A 16,811-nucleotide genomic window follows, 5' to 3' on the forward strand; every position below is an offset into this window, starting at 1 on the left:
TTAGGTCCATAGACATTAGCCAAAACCATACTAAATATTCCTTAGCTGTGATGATGGACTGAACAGATCCTGAATGTAAATCAGAGTTTGCTTTACTTCCTTACCTTTAAGGTAAGTTTGTTCATGAATGTCCGTGATACTCAATAATTCTGCATTTTGCTGCTGACAGCTCTTCCTGGCTTGGTGCCACGTGAGAGCCGATTCAGAGTTTATTTGGTAGTGGACATTTGTCAACAGATCTATAGTCCAGGTGGTGTCTTTATCTGTGGAGAAAATAATTATATTGGGGGTGATAGTAACTTACCCACAGAAAAATGAGTTGCAGGTTCTCATTTTGCATGGCATTCTCATTAAATGTCACCTGTGCTGTTCTTTCAAGAGCACTGAAAAACTTATGAGCAGGATGCATAAGGATGAAGTTAAGGCCTGTAAACAGGTAGAGCTGGAAAATATTGCCTCCTGTTCCATGAAGACACATAATTCAGGAATTACTACAAGGGAAGTGATTGCATAGAAAAATATATTGCATGGAGTGCTGTGGCAGAAATCCTAGCGAAGTCTATAAAAAGATATGCAACATCTCCTCCTTCTCTTTCTGGACAGCTGTTCTCACTGAGAGCTCTGAGAGCCAGCTCTAGACCTGAATTCAGCATCAAACCAGTTCTTAGATAAATCCCCCCATTGCAAAGAGCTCCTGGATGTGCCTGTCACACAGCTTCAGAGCCCGGGCACTGCAATGGTGCCAAGCTGCACTGTGCTCCTCTTCCGATTATCTTTGTGTCTTTTGTCTGTTGAAGATCTATACATTCTCTATCAAGCACAATGCAGAATTGAATCAGGTATTTGATCATTCCCAAAAGTCAGTATGAAGCTGAATTTAAAAAAGAACAGAGAGCTGGGACTGGCTTTCAAAAGCTTTGAAAATTATTCATTCACTCTACATCACATGCCTTTTGGGCTCAGTGTCCTAGGTATCTTTGTAGGGACCTGGAAAGCATATTTGACTATGGATTTGAACCACACCAAAAGCACATTTTGAATCAACTGGAATAAAGGGGTGTTTTAATAATAAAAGACACAATTTTGAACAGGAGCAATGGGGAGGAATACAGGGGAAAGCTGAGAAGTGTCAGGAGGAGTTTTCAGCACCTTGAATGCAAAGCTCCCCTGTCAAGAACAAGGTCATAAAGGGAGATGGAGGGGGAAGTGACCACAGAAATGGAAGACGGTTTTCAGAAATTGATTGAAGTTGTAGAGAAATGCTAGGGATGGGAGGCAGCTGTCAGAAGGGGTGGAAAGGCAGCTTCCCAGGCAATATGAATAGGGCTTAATAGTATGGATAAAAGGACACATTCCACTTAAGTAAAAAAAATATTCATATGAGAATCATGCAGACTGAAATGTTAACTTCATCATTAATCTTCCTACAGCACTCATTTTTGTGCCCACATCCATCACATCGGGGGTCCTCAGAGAAGGGTTGTACAACGATGACAGCACACATCCTGGCTGGGAAACAGCAAGGAGCTCGAAATTGTCGTGCTGCTCAGCAACACCCCCACAATTGGTGGGAACTGCGTGCTGTTTTACTCTTTAATCACGCTTTTCTCCACATCTTTATGCAATGTGTTTTTTTCTTGTGTAGAGGGCTGCAGGATGTGGCAATGCATCATATACTAAAATACATTCTTGTAAACTACGTGTTATTATAAAGATACTTATATTCTGCTAGTGCTGGTTGGCCAATACCACACTGAGGGGGAACTGTGTGGGAACAGGTAACTTACCTTTTGATGGGCAAAATCCATATCGCTGGTCTGTGTCATAGTCTGCAGTGGTTGCACACCAGAGCCAGCCATCTGACCGGCCAGCATCTGTGCACTCAGCGTACCATTGCTTATTGTACATGAAAGGGAATACACAGGGTGCCCCGAAGGCATTTCCTAGCAGTGTAAAGGTCTCTGAGAAGGCAAGATGATAAAGATAGTATGGAAAATAATAAATGAGTGTAAACTGTGAAAAACGTGAAACCTATGCTAATAGCTGAATTGCATCTCAAAGTGCTTTCCATGTTACCTTTCCCATAACCATAACAAGATTCATTTCAACACTTTTTCAGACTTAAGCTGCTGACATACATTTTAGAGCAATGCTATTCTAATGTAAAGTAATATTTCACAGGTGAAGTCTACAACTAGGTTTTTGTTCTGACCAAAACGCTTTTACAAACTTAATAAGGCTCCAGAGCTCTACCCTAAGATACTACTATTTTAAACAATGTTAAGATTTATACAAAAAGTGCAAGAGGATGAACTAATATTTAGAAGTCCTACTTCCTGGAAAAATTAAACATCAGGTTAGACAATCTGTCTGTGTTTTTATTCCAGTGACCATTTAAGTATCTCACATACACTGGAGCAGCTCCCACATGCAAAGCTCAGAGTTTAATACTTCAAATATCCTGTGGCGTGGTTTTTAGAATATTCATTCTGGATGTGGGAAAGCCATTCAGAACAATCAGACTTCAGCTAATCATAAAAGGTAATTGCACTGGTAACTATAATTATTCCACGAGCATCCTCATCTGCTGAGCCACAAAAGCCGCACTTCCTCTGCCTACACTGGTACTTCCAGCCCTTTCTCAGCTCACCCGTATTGTGCTTCTTTCTTGAGGATGTAATTTCATTTCCATGTTGCTGTATAAGAAACTTATCAGTGTTTATAATCTCTATTAACAATGTAGTGACACAGTATGGTGAGAAATAGTGACTTCAGAGAAAACATATATAGTGTAAGAGTAAGTATGTATATATGTATATACTAATATATAATATATATTTAGAGAATATAGAATACATGTGATACTGATAATGCTTGTAATACTAATATACTATGATACATACACCAAAATATGTATATAATATATACTTGGCCATAAATATGACATTAAATTCAAGGCTAACTCCCTCAGTATACAGATTTTCTAAGACTCTGATGGTCGCTGAAGGAATCAGAATAGTCAGAGCCAAAGATCCAAAACACTCTAATACTCACAAAGAAATTAGTGCAAAGATGAACGAATCAATTTTCTGTACCTTCATATTCCCGGGAACATAAAACATCCGTGGCCCCATAGATCTTCCACTTATTCTTTGCACTCAGCCCCTTCTTTAACAAAACATTATCATGTTCTTCATTGCCAGGACTGAAAAACAAATCTTCTCCTTGGATTGCAAGGAGGCTTTCATTTCTGCATTCCCACCACTGCAGCTCACTTGTTCGATTACATGGATAGAGGGTGATCACAGCATGATCCTCCTTCAATGGCACCCCCAGGCATAGATTCAGTCTCACACTCATAAGCTGATGATCAGTGATCCATCTGAATTTTTGTGATTCATTGTCTTGATGGCAAGTGGCAGTTCTAACTGACTGCGCGATAGACGCCTGAAGACAGAGCTTGTTGACTTTATTATATATTAAAAATGTTTCAATGTCTATAAAACAAAACAATGCATAGTAAATGGTTAATACAGAATATATGTATAGTGCATATGTGACACGATTCTGCTTCCCATTCACGTGAACAAAAAGTTATTGCATTCATATCAGACAAAAACATGATGTTCTTGAACAGAGTCCAGTGCAACATCAATTTTACTGATTAGAAAGCAATAAAGTAGACAATAGGATATGTATTTCATTATTATATGTCACCATACTGTGGATTAATGGCAGTCAGCAGCATCAGCAGAGCGGAGCACGGCTTGTTGGATTGATTTACATCAGTCACATGAATTCCCTCAACCACACTGCTATTACCATTACCCTGTTTCCATCTGTCCTCAGATGCATGGCCTTGTAGACCTCCGATCTCTACAAACTTTCCTCACCCTGCCAGATCTTACAGGTCTCCTAGCAGGGTCACAGCCGTCTTTGCTGAGCCATTTGTCTCCACACTCCCAAATCCACGTTTCCTTTCCTTTTCACTGTATAAATGTGGGTGAACACCTCTGGCCCTCACAGCGGGTAGGTACTCTGGGCTAATTGGCCTTGCTGGCCTACAAGACCTGCAGTACCTACTATGAGCCATTACAATGTAAAATTAGGAATGACATTGGGAAACCAATCGCAGTCTGAGAAAGCAGAAAGGACTGGGTAGTAGTGGCATCTGACCGCGACTTGGCAGTGTGGAAAGGCTGGTGGAAGTTAGAAGATCCACCTGTACCAGAAATCAGGTCCCTAGCTTTCCAGGTGGTTTCTCTGATCATGTCTACTGTGTTGGCTCTAGTGTGAAGTGGAAGTAGCTGAGCTAATTTCAGTCCTACAGCGAGTTTGTCAGTAGCAGTAGTGAATCATGCCTGTGAATTTGTTCTGCTGCTTTGCGGTGTACTTTGTGACCCACCTGGTTGTATTTCCCTCCAAAACTTGTGGGATTCATAAACAATTTTGGTCCCTGACACATCTCTTGATCACTGGGCTTCATATTTAATTAAAATGTATTTTAAAAGCTAAAGAAATTTCATTAAATCCTGCAAATTTCATAAAAATCCTGCAAAAAGTTGAAATCAATTTAGTTGATAACATACAGTACACTAATTATTCTGGCCTGCAGTGATACCATGGGCGATTAAAAAAACTCCACATACTCTGAGGCAATCCATAGCAGTTTTACTCAGGAGTTACAAAGCTAAAAGGACTGAACCTTAAACATTCAGGTCTCCAGAAGCCATCTATTTAACACCTACAATAGAAGCGCAGCTAAAGAGATGTCAGTAATATTGTCACTGCAATTCTACAAAAACTTTCCTAAACTTAATCCAACTTTATTCCACAAAAATTTTACTTCATCCCTTTTATCAATGCCAGTGAATTCAGTGAGTTTGTTCAAAACAGTGAATGAAAATAATCCGCTTTATAAGCACTAAGTCTCTCTGGAGCCATCATCTGTGAACACCTTAATGTCTTACAAATAATTCCACATTTCACCACTCCCGAAGTTTTTCCTGCCTGATTTTGCTAACCATTATCCAGACACCAAGAGCTCAAAAATCAGAACACAGGAGTAAAGAATAAAACAAACAAACAAAAAAAGACATTTAAATATATCTCATGCTTTTCTTAGGTCTGATCTTCTGGGGTTGCTGAAATGATAGTGCCACTATACATGAATAAAGCCATTAGAAATTCAGCCTTTGCTTCCTTCCTATCCATTTCTTTTTTTCTGTTAGGTCCTGTCCTTGCCTCTTGCCTGCCATCAAGAGGCTCCCCATCTATATGTCCCAAACTAATAACATACATATAGGCACTGCCACAGAACCAGAAATCAGCCAGAAATGCCATAGGACATGGAGGCACTTTCACAGACACCTTTACAGGAGACAAGCAGGATGCACTTACCCACCAGCTGCAAAGCACTGTGAACAAGAGAAAGAACAAGCAACAACCCAAAGAACATAATTGTACAGGCTGTCTTCTTTTCTTCCCTTCACCAAAAGCTGGGTGATGAGAGTTGCTGGCAATAAAGTCCTGCTGAAGAGACGACAGTGACCGGTCCTCCTCAGTTTTGAAGGCTGGATGGTTCGATAGAAAGCTCTGAGTGCTAAATAAGGAAATATTCTGTCACATGCCACATTTCAAAAAAACAAGACCACACACCACAAATTTTGCCTTCAAAAAAAAAATGACTTCTCACTGAGGGCAAACCGTGCTGCCTTGGGAAAGCAGGTGATACCCAGAAGGTTATATCTCAATATTTTCCTGCTATCTCTCCTCAAGATTCATCTGGGGAGCTCATGGGATCAAATCAACAGTGAAATACCAAAGAAAGAAATTCAGACAGTTTTTAAATTTTACACCTTAATTACACAGTGAAAAAGTACCATCAGAAAAACACATCAGTCTCATATTTTCATGTGTGAGATGAGGCAGGATTGAATTTTAGAGGATTTAAGTGAAATTCACTCTGCAGGACATTATAAAAATTTCTTCCCTTCCAAATGAGATTGCCATTGTCCTACTGATGTTCATTTCTGCGTAAATGCAGCTAGGAGACCAGCACCCAAAGCTACCTGGAAAAAAGGCTCATTTTAAAAACAATCCCCCTTTTTCTTATGAAGTAGGTCAATCTTGTCAGACAGTCATACCAAGATCCAGTCACAATTTCAGGAAATGCCACATATCTCTTCTTTCCCAGATCACAGAGCAAGCACTCAAGGAGTTTGTTTTCCAAACATATAGGTGGAAACCTGAAAGAAACAGCGGTCTTCTCCTGACTACTATAGACTGTCCCTATAAAGGCCTGACTTTGTCATAGTAGATTTTTACCATGGAAATATTTTGTTTTGTTTAGAAATACTGCTGAATGGAAAAAAAGGTCTGTGGTGTGAAAATATTATTTGAAGTGTAATAATATATTTGTTCAGCACCTGTAGCAAAAATGTGATAGCAAGGAAATTTAGCATCATCTCCTGTTCATTGCCGAGATGACTGCATTTTCTAAGTACAGGATTTGTTCCTACTTGGCTGCTCAGCAGAAAGACAGTGCAAGAAAGAGAGTTTGTTCCTTGAGAAAGTCTACAGGATTAAAATAAAAAGGAGAAATTGAATTGTGAAACAAGAAATTACAAGGAAATGCTAGATGCAGATGTTAGGAAGTTATGGGCAAAGTTAACTGAATTTTCTTTTTCAGATGATAATAAAACATACTAACAACAATGAAGTCAACATCTTTTTTCTGGAAAAGACATTTCTAGAACTTTTTTTAAAAATGAAACAAAACAAAACATAACTCTCTTAAATCGGCTGCCAAAGATCTTGCCTAGAAATAGCAAAAGTTTTCTTTGGCCTGAACTGATTTGTCTTAGACTAACAGCATTTCCTTACAGCATGTGGCCTATTTATATAAAAGATACATTGTCATTCATATTGTCAGGAGTTTTAACAGCCTTATTTTATTCTGGAGCTCATACGTCATGAGGCCAAGAGGAATTCCACTTTATTCTCAATTGAACGTCGTGCAATAACAAAGCAGCAAAAAGGGAACGGTCCCTTTTCTTCACCTTCCTCTGATCCTCAGGCCATACCAGAGCCAACTGCAGCCTGGCAGTAAATCAAACATTGGTTCATTAAGAAAAAACAAGCACTTGATAGGAAACCCTTCAGCCAGGTTGCAGACCAGTTTCAGGCTAAAAATCTGAACAATTTGTACCGTCTTCTTGATACTCCAAACACACTGTGTGCACTTGCATCTTTCCTCACGTGGCCAGTACTGTGAATTATGGGGTGCTGTGCTGGTTACTGGAAAGGGGTGGCTGCTCGAGGTTGTCGAAGTCCCCGAGGCCAGCCTCCAAGGAACAGCAAAGCCAGAAAAGCAAACCTCACTACCTCACCTGCACCTGACACCTCCTGATCACTGTGAGCCACCAGACGCGTACCGCGGGGAGCACCAGGCAGGAGGTAGCACTGCTGCCTTGCTCCTTTGCGCTTCAGAGATCTGGCGATGTCAGGCACCTTCATCTCACCACTGCTCACAGGTGTTGCCCCAGCACAAGCTGCATCCAGTCATGAAGTGCAGGTTGGCCAGTTCCTATCTGGACGGTCAGAAGCTGGACTAAAAGCAAAATTGTACTCCCTGGCATGAATTTAGTCAATTCTCTGTTACTTCAAATTCAATTGCTAGACCTACATTCTAGACACTAATCTCTTAAAGAGGTTACCGATAGTGTAAAAGTTGATTTGCTGAGGATTCACTGGAAATCCTACCAAGTTCATTAAACTTCTACTCACTTAAAGATTAAGGGAAAAAGAGCAGCACAATATCAACAGCACCATATACCTCAGCCTATCTGATGAGTCTAAATGAGTAACAGGTGAGAGGTAACATGCAAAGTTTGCTTTGCAGGTGATAATTTGCCAATTACTGATGTCAGGTGTTCACAGACAGTTACAGTGACGTAAAAAGACCCATAGAGTGCTTTGGGATCCTTCGAGAGCCAAGATCCTTTAGGATCTGCTCTGCTGAAAGAGCAATCCCCACCAGGGTAAGTCTCCGCACATGCTCAGCTGCAGGGGCTGAGAGCAACTGATGCACTCCTGCACTTCCAGACCAGCCCCAGCCATCGGGGACTGATCGCAAGGGGATTGATCTCATGGGTTATGGCATTAATTGGTCTTCCTGTGCCAAAGTTAGTTGAATATTTTGATACAGAGGTGAGATGAGCCTGCTATTTTTCTGGTCAGATTCTAGCAAGGGGCACAGGTACTGTTTGCCACCATTTGTAACCCTTCTCATTCAGGCCAGTTAAGGCATCAGTTTAAAACTGCTCTGCTTATCAAAAGTTCAGACAATAAAATCTACACAGGTCAAAATATGAACTAACTTAGGGAAACATACCCCAGGACTGAAAATACTGTGGCTATTGTGTTAATTTGTTTGACTTTTGTATGTACCTAGTGAAAGCAACCACAAAGCATGGAGTAATTAAGCAGAAAGTTAACTTTATCATGAAAGAGAGATGGGAAAGATTTCCCTGGGAAAACACAAGTCTGAACATTGTTTGAGGGATGATATTGTTTCTTTATTAACGTTTTCTAAAGAATGAGGATTTATGTGCATTCCTTGTGAATAAATGGTATTGCATAAATAAGTAGTTACCAAAGAGTCTCAAAAGAGCACAATTACAATGTCCTTGCATCTTAAGCCCGTTATACATTGCCAGAGACTACATATATGGGTACTACTGTATTGGGTTTGCATGGCAAGGTTTTGGTAGTGGCGGGGGGGGGGGGGGGGGGTACAGGGATGGCTTCTGTGAGAAGCTCGTGGAGCACTGTCTCCCATGGGAGAGACCCCACCCTGGAGCAGAGGAAGAGTGTGAAGAGTCCTCCCCCTGAGGAGGAAGGAGCAGCAGAGACAATGTATGATGAACTGACCACAGCCCCCATTCCCCATCCCCATGCTGCTGGGGGGGGCGGGGGTAGGTAGAGAATTTGGGAGTGAAGCTGTGCCTGGCAATAAGGGAGGGCTGGAGGGAAGGTGTTCTGAGATTTGGGGTTATTTCTCATTACCCTACTCTGATTTTGATTAGTAATAAATTAAATTAGTTTTCCCCAAGTCGAGTCTGTTTTGCCCCGATGGTGATTGGTGAGCAATCTCTCCCTGTCCTTATCTCGGCCCATGAGCCTTTCATTGTATTTTCTGTCCCCTGTCCAGCTGAGGAGGGGGAGTGATAGAGCAGCTTTGGTGGGCACCTGGCATCCAGCCTGGGTCAACCCATCACAACTACACAGACAATGGACTTTATAAAAGCACATTTAGTGACAAACAAATGTAAAATGAAAATTTAAATGAAAAAAATCTCCCTAATATGGAATTATGAAATTAATCTTCATGAGTTAGCAAGGGAATGCATGAAAAGTCTGCACTTTATTTTTATCCAGAATAGGAAGTATTAAATTAACAAAACTAAAATTTGAAAGTGTCAACAAGTTTTTTGGGGGTAATGAAAAGCCAGTTGTTATATTTTCATAAAATTGGCTTAAATTTTCTACAAAAAATGGTGTGAATATTTCTGATGGGATGAATAATTGGGTCCATATGACCTAGCCTATATCATGCCAGCAGCAATACAATGGAATTAGTAATAAAAAATAGCAATATTGTTTTCACACCTAGAATTTATTACATATTAAGAAAAAGTCATGTACCCTATAAAAATACTAGAACAAAAAGGAAAACAAAATTCAGAGAAAGTATAGCTCCATGAAGTACTGGCATAACATAAAGAAGAGAGAAATACCTCAAGTTTTTGTTATTTTCATCTTCACAAAATATTTTAGTTGTGGTAGAATGGTCAACAGTGTTAACTAAATTGAGAAAGAACAGAAAATAGAGCAAGGAAAGGTTGCGTACTGAAATTAAATCACCTTTGTCTTATGTGCTTATATTCAGACTGAAGGACTGAAAAATTTCATGTAGCAATGCTAAATCATTAATGGTAATCGCCTAGAAATTATGCAATATGTATGTCTTAGAATATTGGAGAAGAGAGTTACACATACTTAAATCAGATTTAACAATAAATTTAATTTGATTTAAGAGGGGAAAACTGTGGATCACATAATTCAATAAAAACATCATGGGAAATAGCATTGAATTTTGACTGATATGAAGAGATGTTCCTTTAAAACCTACTTTGCTAATGGTCTTATTTTTTAGCAGTTACCAGAAAGTTATTAGATTCATTATATATTGTATGCTTGTACACCAAGAACAAGATGTAAATGTAACACTATTGCTCAATTCAATAAAGCATTTTACTAAAGTAAAGAACCTGCCAGTCACCTTATCTTTCATCTAACTCTGAGATTTGACAGGTGCAATTAACAAATATCAGTGATCTCATATTGAGCAGGAGTGGAGGAAACCTGTTTCAGACCAAAAAATTCTCTTTATCTGATAGAGCCATCTAATTTATATATTCCCTTTTGAAGTCTGTAAGGTGATATACCCCAAAACATGCTTTGAGTAACATATATTCTGTTCACTGAGATGTACATTTACACATTTGACACAGGAAGCCACTGGATCATTATCAGACCCTCACTTCTTGAAGTGTTCAGTATCAGCCCAGCCTCATTTCATAAAAATTTGTAGGCACAGCTGAGGCTAAAACATCTTTGGGCCTTGCCTAAACATATTCCAAATTAACACCTCAATTCATTACTTTGCCACTTTACTATTCCATCCATAAAATCATAGGTGGTCTTCTGTGTTTAAGGTTTGTCTCTTATTTTGGCTCTACAAACTTTAAAAAGACTCTTTACTATCTGTGTCTTCTAGGAATTTGTTTTCTTTTTGTAACAAAAAACCACTTTCAATAGAGGGAGAAGACTTTTCAAGTGCAAATAATGTCAAATCTGCTAAATTTTGTCCTTTAAAGGAATACCGTAATCCCAGAAAGATGCAGAAGAATTACATGACCTCTGAGGAGATGCTGGAAGAAGTTAGTCCACAGGAGGGAAGACTGCAGCAGGACATGATAACAGCTTGCAAAGATGTAAAATGTTGCTGCATGAAGGAAGGTCATAAATTATTCTACATATCTACTCGGAAAAGGACAAGAAATACAGGAAAAGAAACAATGGAATCAGTTTAGCAAGGGACAATTAGGTATCAGGAAAAAACTTCTTAATAGTGTAATTAAGTACTTGGGCAGATTATTTAGTGAGAGACTTTTAAAAAACAAAATAGGAAAGTAGTTGTCAGAAATCAACCAGAATCACTTGTCTTTACCAAGAGTAATCTTCAGGGTTTTCCAGTTTAAGTTCTTATCTCTAGAAATTAAGAAATATTTTCCAGGTTTCGGTTCAACATTCACATACGCTTAGGAAAAGAAAATTGTGACTTTGATTTGCAATTTTAAACCGATGTAACCCTTAACTTCCATGTTAATGCAGTTCAATACAAGCAAGTCTTGGGCACATGTGGGACACTGGGGAAGAGCATGACAAGGGATGAGTGTCTTCCACTAAGAAGTTGTCACAGGTGGCCTGTCCACTTCGGTGGCCTCTCAGCTGCTTTACCAGCCCCTCAGGCACTAATGCTACTCTAGTTTGGTGGGGGAGGGAGGGTGTTGTTGGAGGGTCTGTGGTTCCTCAACCCAATCATATAACCAAAGGGACACAGGCTCAATTTAAAAAGCGAGCAAATTTGGTGAAAAAATAAAACTCAATCATCTTTTGCAATATGAGCACGAGAAAAGTGGAGAGTGAAGGAGAGGAGATTTCAAGCTGAGCTTCACCGACAGCCGGAGCCAGTTCCCCCAGGGCCTGCAATGGCCTCTCTGTGTCCTGTGCCCACCTGGGCAGGGCCACCCTCACCGTGGAGCTGGCACTGGCTCTCCCTGCTTCTATACAGAGCTGTTTCAGCACGCTGAGACAGCAGAGATGTAGTCCTTTTTTCCTTAATGTGCTGAAGCAGCTCATAACAAGGTCAAACTAGACCCAGAGCAGGGGTGAGGGCTGAGAAGCTCTGGTGTGAAGGGGAAATCTCTAGGTCCATCTTGCAACATCAGCTTTGGACTCACAAGGGATGGGGAGACCTAGCCAAGCCTCCCTTGGAAAGAAGCAGCAGCCAACTGCTTGAAAATTTCTCTTATTTTCCACAAGAGAATGGGATGTTAAAATGGGAGTGGCATGCTAAAACAAGAGAGTAAACTGCAGAGCCAAAGTCATCACCATCCTGATAGACATCTGAGTGCGCACCAGGAGCTCAGGAGGTCTAAGTCCTTGTTTCCAGTGGCAGGGCCATAGGTGCCACATTCACGGAAAGGAAGGCCCCCATCTGGGAGACTGTGCCCAAGGGTGCACGTCACAGTTACAGATGTTGCCTAGCCCTGCCTGATGACCCAAGAGCATTTGAACCTCAATATTTTGGCTGAGAAACAGGAGACCAATGTATGCTCCATGACTGCTGATTTACAGATACACTCGTCAACCTTTTGTACTACCTTTTAACTGCTTCTTGTTAACTGAGCCTCAGTAATCATTGGAAGTAATCAACATACATCTTCAGACTATTGTTTAAATAATGGATTGTGTAAGAAAAAAATAACTAGTCCAGCCATACTTCCTGGATAACAGTATATAGTCATAAAAATAACTGGAAAAATGCCTGTTCTTTATATTATCTCTATGATGAGTCATTGTTTTCTTCCTTTGCTTTATCACTGCTTCCTTCCTTATAAAACAAACATATGCCACTTTCCAGAAAGAAATACTTCAAAATATTTTCCATGGGCTAATACTTGAAGGAGCATCTGGACAATGCTCTTAGTCATATGGTTTAGTGTTAGGTAGTCCTGTGAGGAGCAGGGAGTCAGACTTGATGATCCTTATGGGTCCATTCCAACTTGATATAATCTATAATTCTATGATAATTTTCTACACCTTTTTAATCCCTTTACGTTAATTCCCTACCATATCTAAATGCAGCATTTGACTTGAATATTTGAAAGAAGCATACTGAAGCAGAAAGGTTGGCAGAAAATGTATTTAAGACTGTTTTCTTCCCCTACTACCTGTGGACTGGTGAGTTTCAGAATATGTTTTTAAATATGGGCAACAAGGGCGTGTGAAAAATGTCACATCTGAAAAACGTCCTAATGCCAGCTCCCCAACACCGATTTATGGCCTGACCTACCCATCAGTCTCTATGGGGGTGGGAGGTATGTAGTAACTGAAGTTTCTTTACTTCAGCTGGCAAGGAAGACACTGTAGTTCTTCCCCTCCTCACACACCTTCCAACTACAATTGTATCAAACCCATTTTCTGAAAGAGGAAGGAAATTTCATAATTAACAGCACAGCAGGAGATAGAGAGAGCAGACATTCACAAGGACTGTTACCAAAGGTATCTCTTCACTACAAAACTATAAAAAGATCTGTAGGGCTCGGTTTCTTCTTTTTTTCTGGGAAGTGGTTCAAATAAAGAGTAAAAAGAGCTCTGTGAACAGCTCTAAAGGCTGGCTTTAATCTGAAGTAGTTTCCAGATTTCTTTGTTATGAAGGGCATCTAAACTATCACGGCTCTTCCAGGCATAGTCTGAGCATTGTAATATCACTGCGATGCAATTTGTTCTTCTTTTCTTTCTTTTGGGGGTTTCAATTTATAGTTCTATGCGAGTAGAAAGTGCTTTGCTTAAGTCTCAGTCATGAGTTCAGTTCACCTACTCAGGACTGCCTAATCCTGAAGCTATCACCTTACTTAGCCTGAACACGCCCTGGGCACATTACTTTGGTCACGCCTTTTGTGCAGAATTGCCTATTTTGGAGAGAAAGGCACCTATCCCTTGCCTTAAGTAATTCATATTTAGGCAGACAGTCACCTGAGCTCCACTAACAAGTTCGAAAAGAGATACAAGGGTGATGGTCATGGTTGGGATTTATAGTTGGGATCCCGTTGCAGGACAAGTTTTGTTTGTCTAGTTTGTGCTGACAATGCAAAGCACACCTGCCGCAGGGAGCTGAGGCCGGGCCTCCAGGTCTGCTTTAGCCCAGCCGCCAGCCACGGGCATGCAGTTAGACTGGCCAACCTCTTGCCTCTTCTCTCTCTGACTCACCTCCTCCTCGCTGCGTGGACACAAAAAGAGTGGTGGTGAGTGTCCTCACTGAAGGTAAGCCAGGCACTGCATTTAAGGAACTTTGAAGAGTTTAGATTCAACTTCTTTTACCCACTACTGGTATTCCACAAACACCTTGAGTGTTACAAACAATATAGTCAGTAATCTGCAGCCACTTCTAGCACCATGTAACCATCTTAAAAAAGACTTCAGCAGACCAAAGCACAAAATGCTGAAGGCATCTAATGCTTCTTGTTGAGTCCTGCCTTCTCAGGGAAGAGGTAAACACCTAGCATAAGTGTACCAAGCTGTTTTCTGGGGATATATATCCCAAGCAAAGTGAAGAGAAAGGGAAAAGCACCCAATATACTACTTAGCTCTCTGCTAAAAAGAAAACTGGGAAAAAGTGAGAAAATTGAGAAAAAAGTGCTTAACCTGGGCATTTCAGACAGGAAGACTGGATTACACCCACTGGTGTCAATAGCCTGGGGAATTATCTAATGCAGAAAAAAATTACCAGGTGCTTCTTTGCATTACTAACCAAAACCTAGCAATTTCTTCACTAAAGCAAAGACAGAGAAAGAGGAAACTTAGGAACTTGCAAAGACGAATCTTGCCATTCCTATCTCTGCCACTAATGTATGTTAAGAGGATGGAAGAGGAAGTGAAAAATAATTAAGAATGTAGGAACAAGCTATATGTAGAAACATCCATTTGACAGAAAGGTTCAAAATGAGTTGGTCATCTCCAGCCAGACTTCCATGGACAAAATCAGAATCTCTATGATGAGTAAGAAAATTTAGCACTGCCCAAACCTGCCCTGATTTTCAACATATCCGGACACAGAAAAAGTTAAAGGTTAGTGTTTCTGCTCCCAGCTCTGCTCTTGTGCAACCTATCAGGTCCTCCTCCTTTCCAGTCAAACCATACATCCTCTAATTTTTACATCTGCACAGAATGATGCTATTATGAAGTCTAACCAACATCTAGACAAATGTTTTCAGCTCCTCAGATACAAGACCTTGTGTCATGATGCACAGCACTAAAAACTGCTACTGTGACCAGCACTACCTCTAGAGAGCTGGTAAGCCTTGGTCAAAACTTCAAATTCAAGTCACAGCCAGTTCCCAACTAAAGGACTATCCAAGGTCACATTCTCTGCAGTCAATGTCATGCTTTTTTCAGTTAACACTTATCTTTAAACATTGGTCTAAATAGGCACATCATCCATCAAAGTACACTTCTGTGGATGCTGTTCATATCACTGCATGTATAGAGTGCTCTTAACTTAGCTGAATTTCCATATTTATGAAGCTAATGTGCATTTAAAATGAGTTTGGACTCCTGCCTACATTTTTAGTAATCTCGCTATTTTTCTTGGCGGCATCATAGTGTTTCAAACTTAAGTCTGCTCTGGAAAGCTTCAGTGCAGAATACATTTTCCTTGTTATTTTACATGAGGCAGTGTCACTGCATTCATGAGCTTAATTCTTCATACCAAAACATATGCATGCACTGTTTAAAGTACACTCTTCATTTCAGTAACATTTTGTCAGATGCTTCATTAGGAGGCATGTAAGCAATGGAAGACGAGCAAATATTTGCAAGATCATTCCCTATATCTCGAACATTGATTAGTTCTGCACAAGTTCTGCCCAACTTTGCATAAAACAACAGTACAGATTAAAGATCAAAACCAAATGTGATGTTTGGGCTGCAGGACAACCCTATACATTGTTTTCATCTACTATATATAGCTTTTTTAAAAAAAAAAAAAAAGAAGATTAATTTGACTAGTCTTAACACTTAGAGAGACTGGCTGGAGTACCTGGAGAGATTTACAATTCTCAGTAAACACTGATGAAAGCTAGACAGGCTTTGAGCATACCAGAAAACAACAAACAGTATGAAGAAAAAGAGGAGCCAAGGAGTTATAAAGCAGGCAGACTAATTCGAATTCCTGGAAAGGTAGCAGAAAAAATGGTAGTTTGTTAATCATGAGGGGATAACTAGATAGTAAGGAATCATAGTCAATCCCTATAGAAAGAGCAGTAATTAACAGTTTATGTTGAACTGGAAGGTGTACTGACAAGGGGTTTATGGAAAGATTTGTTGCTGTTCTGTATGTTAACAGCTCAGATAACGGGAAAAGGTGTACCTAATAAATTATTAAAACTTGGCAAATGGACTTAAACAGTGCTCAGGACGAGGCATTATTGCAGAGTTGTCTATCCTGTAAATGGATGTCGGCATGTGTCCTTCACCCATGGCAGCGAGGACTCCCCCAAGGGATTTCTAGGTCTAGTTTGGCACGTCCAGCATTCAAGGGACCATTCCCATGAAGCCGCTGGAACACAGCCACCGCCAGCCTGTTCTGGAGCAGCCAAGAGCTTTTACTAACATAGATGTGGAACACTCTAGGCCAGCTGACCTTAGGAGCTGGCGACATTGCAAACAAAGCACGCTGACATTATTAGTATAGAAACTTCGAGTAGGTTGCCCAGAGAAGGGGTGAAATCACCATCACTGTTGGAAACTTTGTAACAGGTTTTATCTGTCAGCAGCTGCTCAGTTTTTGCTGACACTGCCTTTGGGCAGGACCTTTTCAGTTCCCTATTTCTATTATGTACATGATAAAAGGTTCCTATTCACAGGATACATAAAATTCTAAGATCTTTAACCTTTAAATT

The 16,811-nt window shown here is 40.3% G+C and overlaps 1 protein-coding gene across 1 annotated transcript in view; it reads right to left on the reverse strand.

Annotated features, from left to right (window-relative positions):
- LOC142040341 (macrophage mannose receptor 1-like) overlaps positions 1 to 5,561 on the reverse strand; it is a 35,683-nt gene extending 30,122 nt beyond the window's left edge. The window contains exons 1-4 of the mRNA XM_075048111.1: positions 5,401 to 5,561; positions 3,096 to 3,497; positions 1,788 to 1,961; positions 105 to 263 (exon numbers count right to left, since the gene is read on the reverse strand). Coding sequence (XP_074904212.1) covers positions 105 to 263; positions 1,788 to 1,961; positions 3,096 to 3,497; positions 5,401 to 5,458 — 793 coding nt within the window. The 5' untranslated portion in view covers positions 5,459 to 5,561. The remainder of the gene's footprint in view (positions 1 to 104; positions 264 to 1,787; positions 1,962 to 3,095; positions 3,498 to 5,400) is intronic.
- Between the last annotated feature and the right edge of the window lie 11,250 nt (positions 5,562 to 16,811).

Source organism: Buteo buteo, chromosome 2, assembly GCF_964188355.1.
Source record: "Buteo buteo chromosome 2, bButBut1.hap1.1, whole genome shotgun sequence".
In the NCBI taxonomy this organism is placed as follows: Eukaryota; Metazoa; Chordata; class Aves; order Accipitriformes; family Accipitridae; genus Buteo; species Buteo buteo.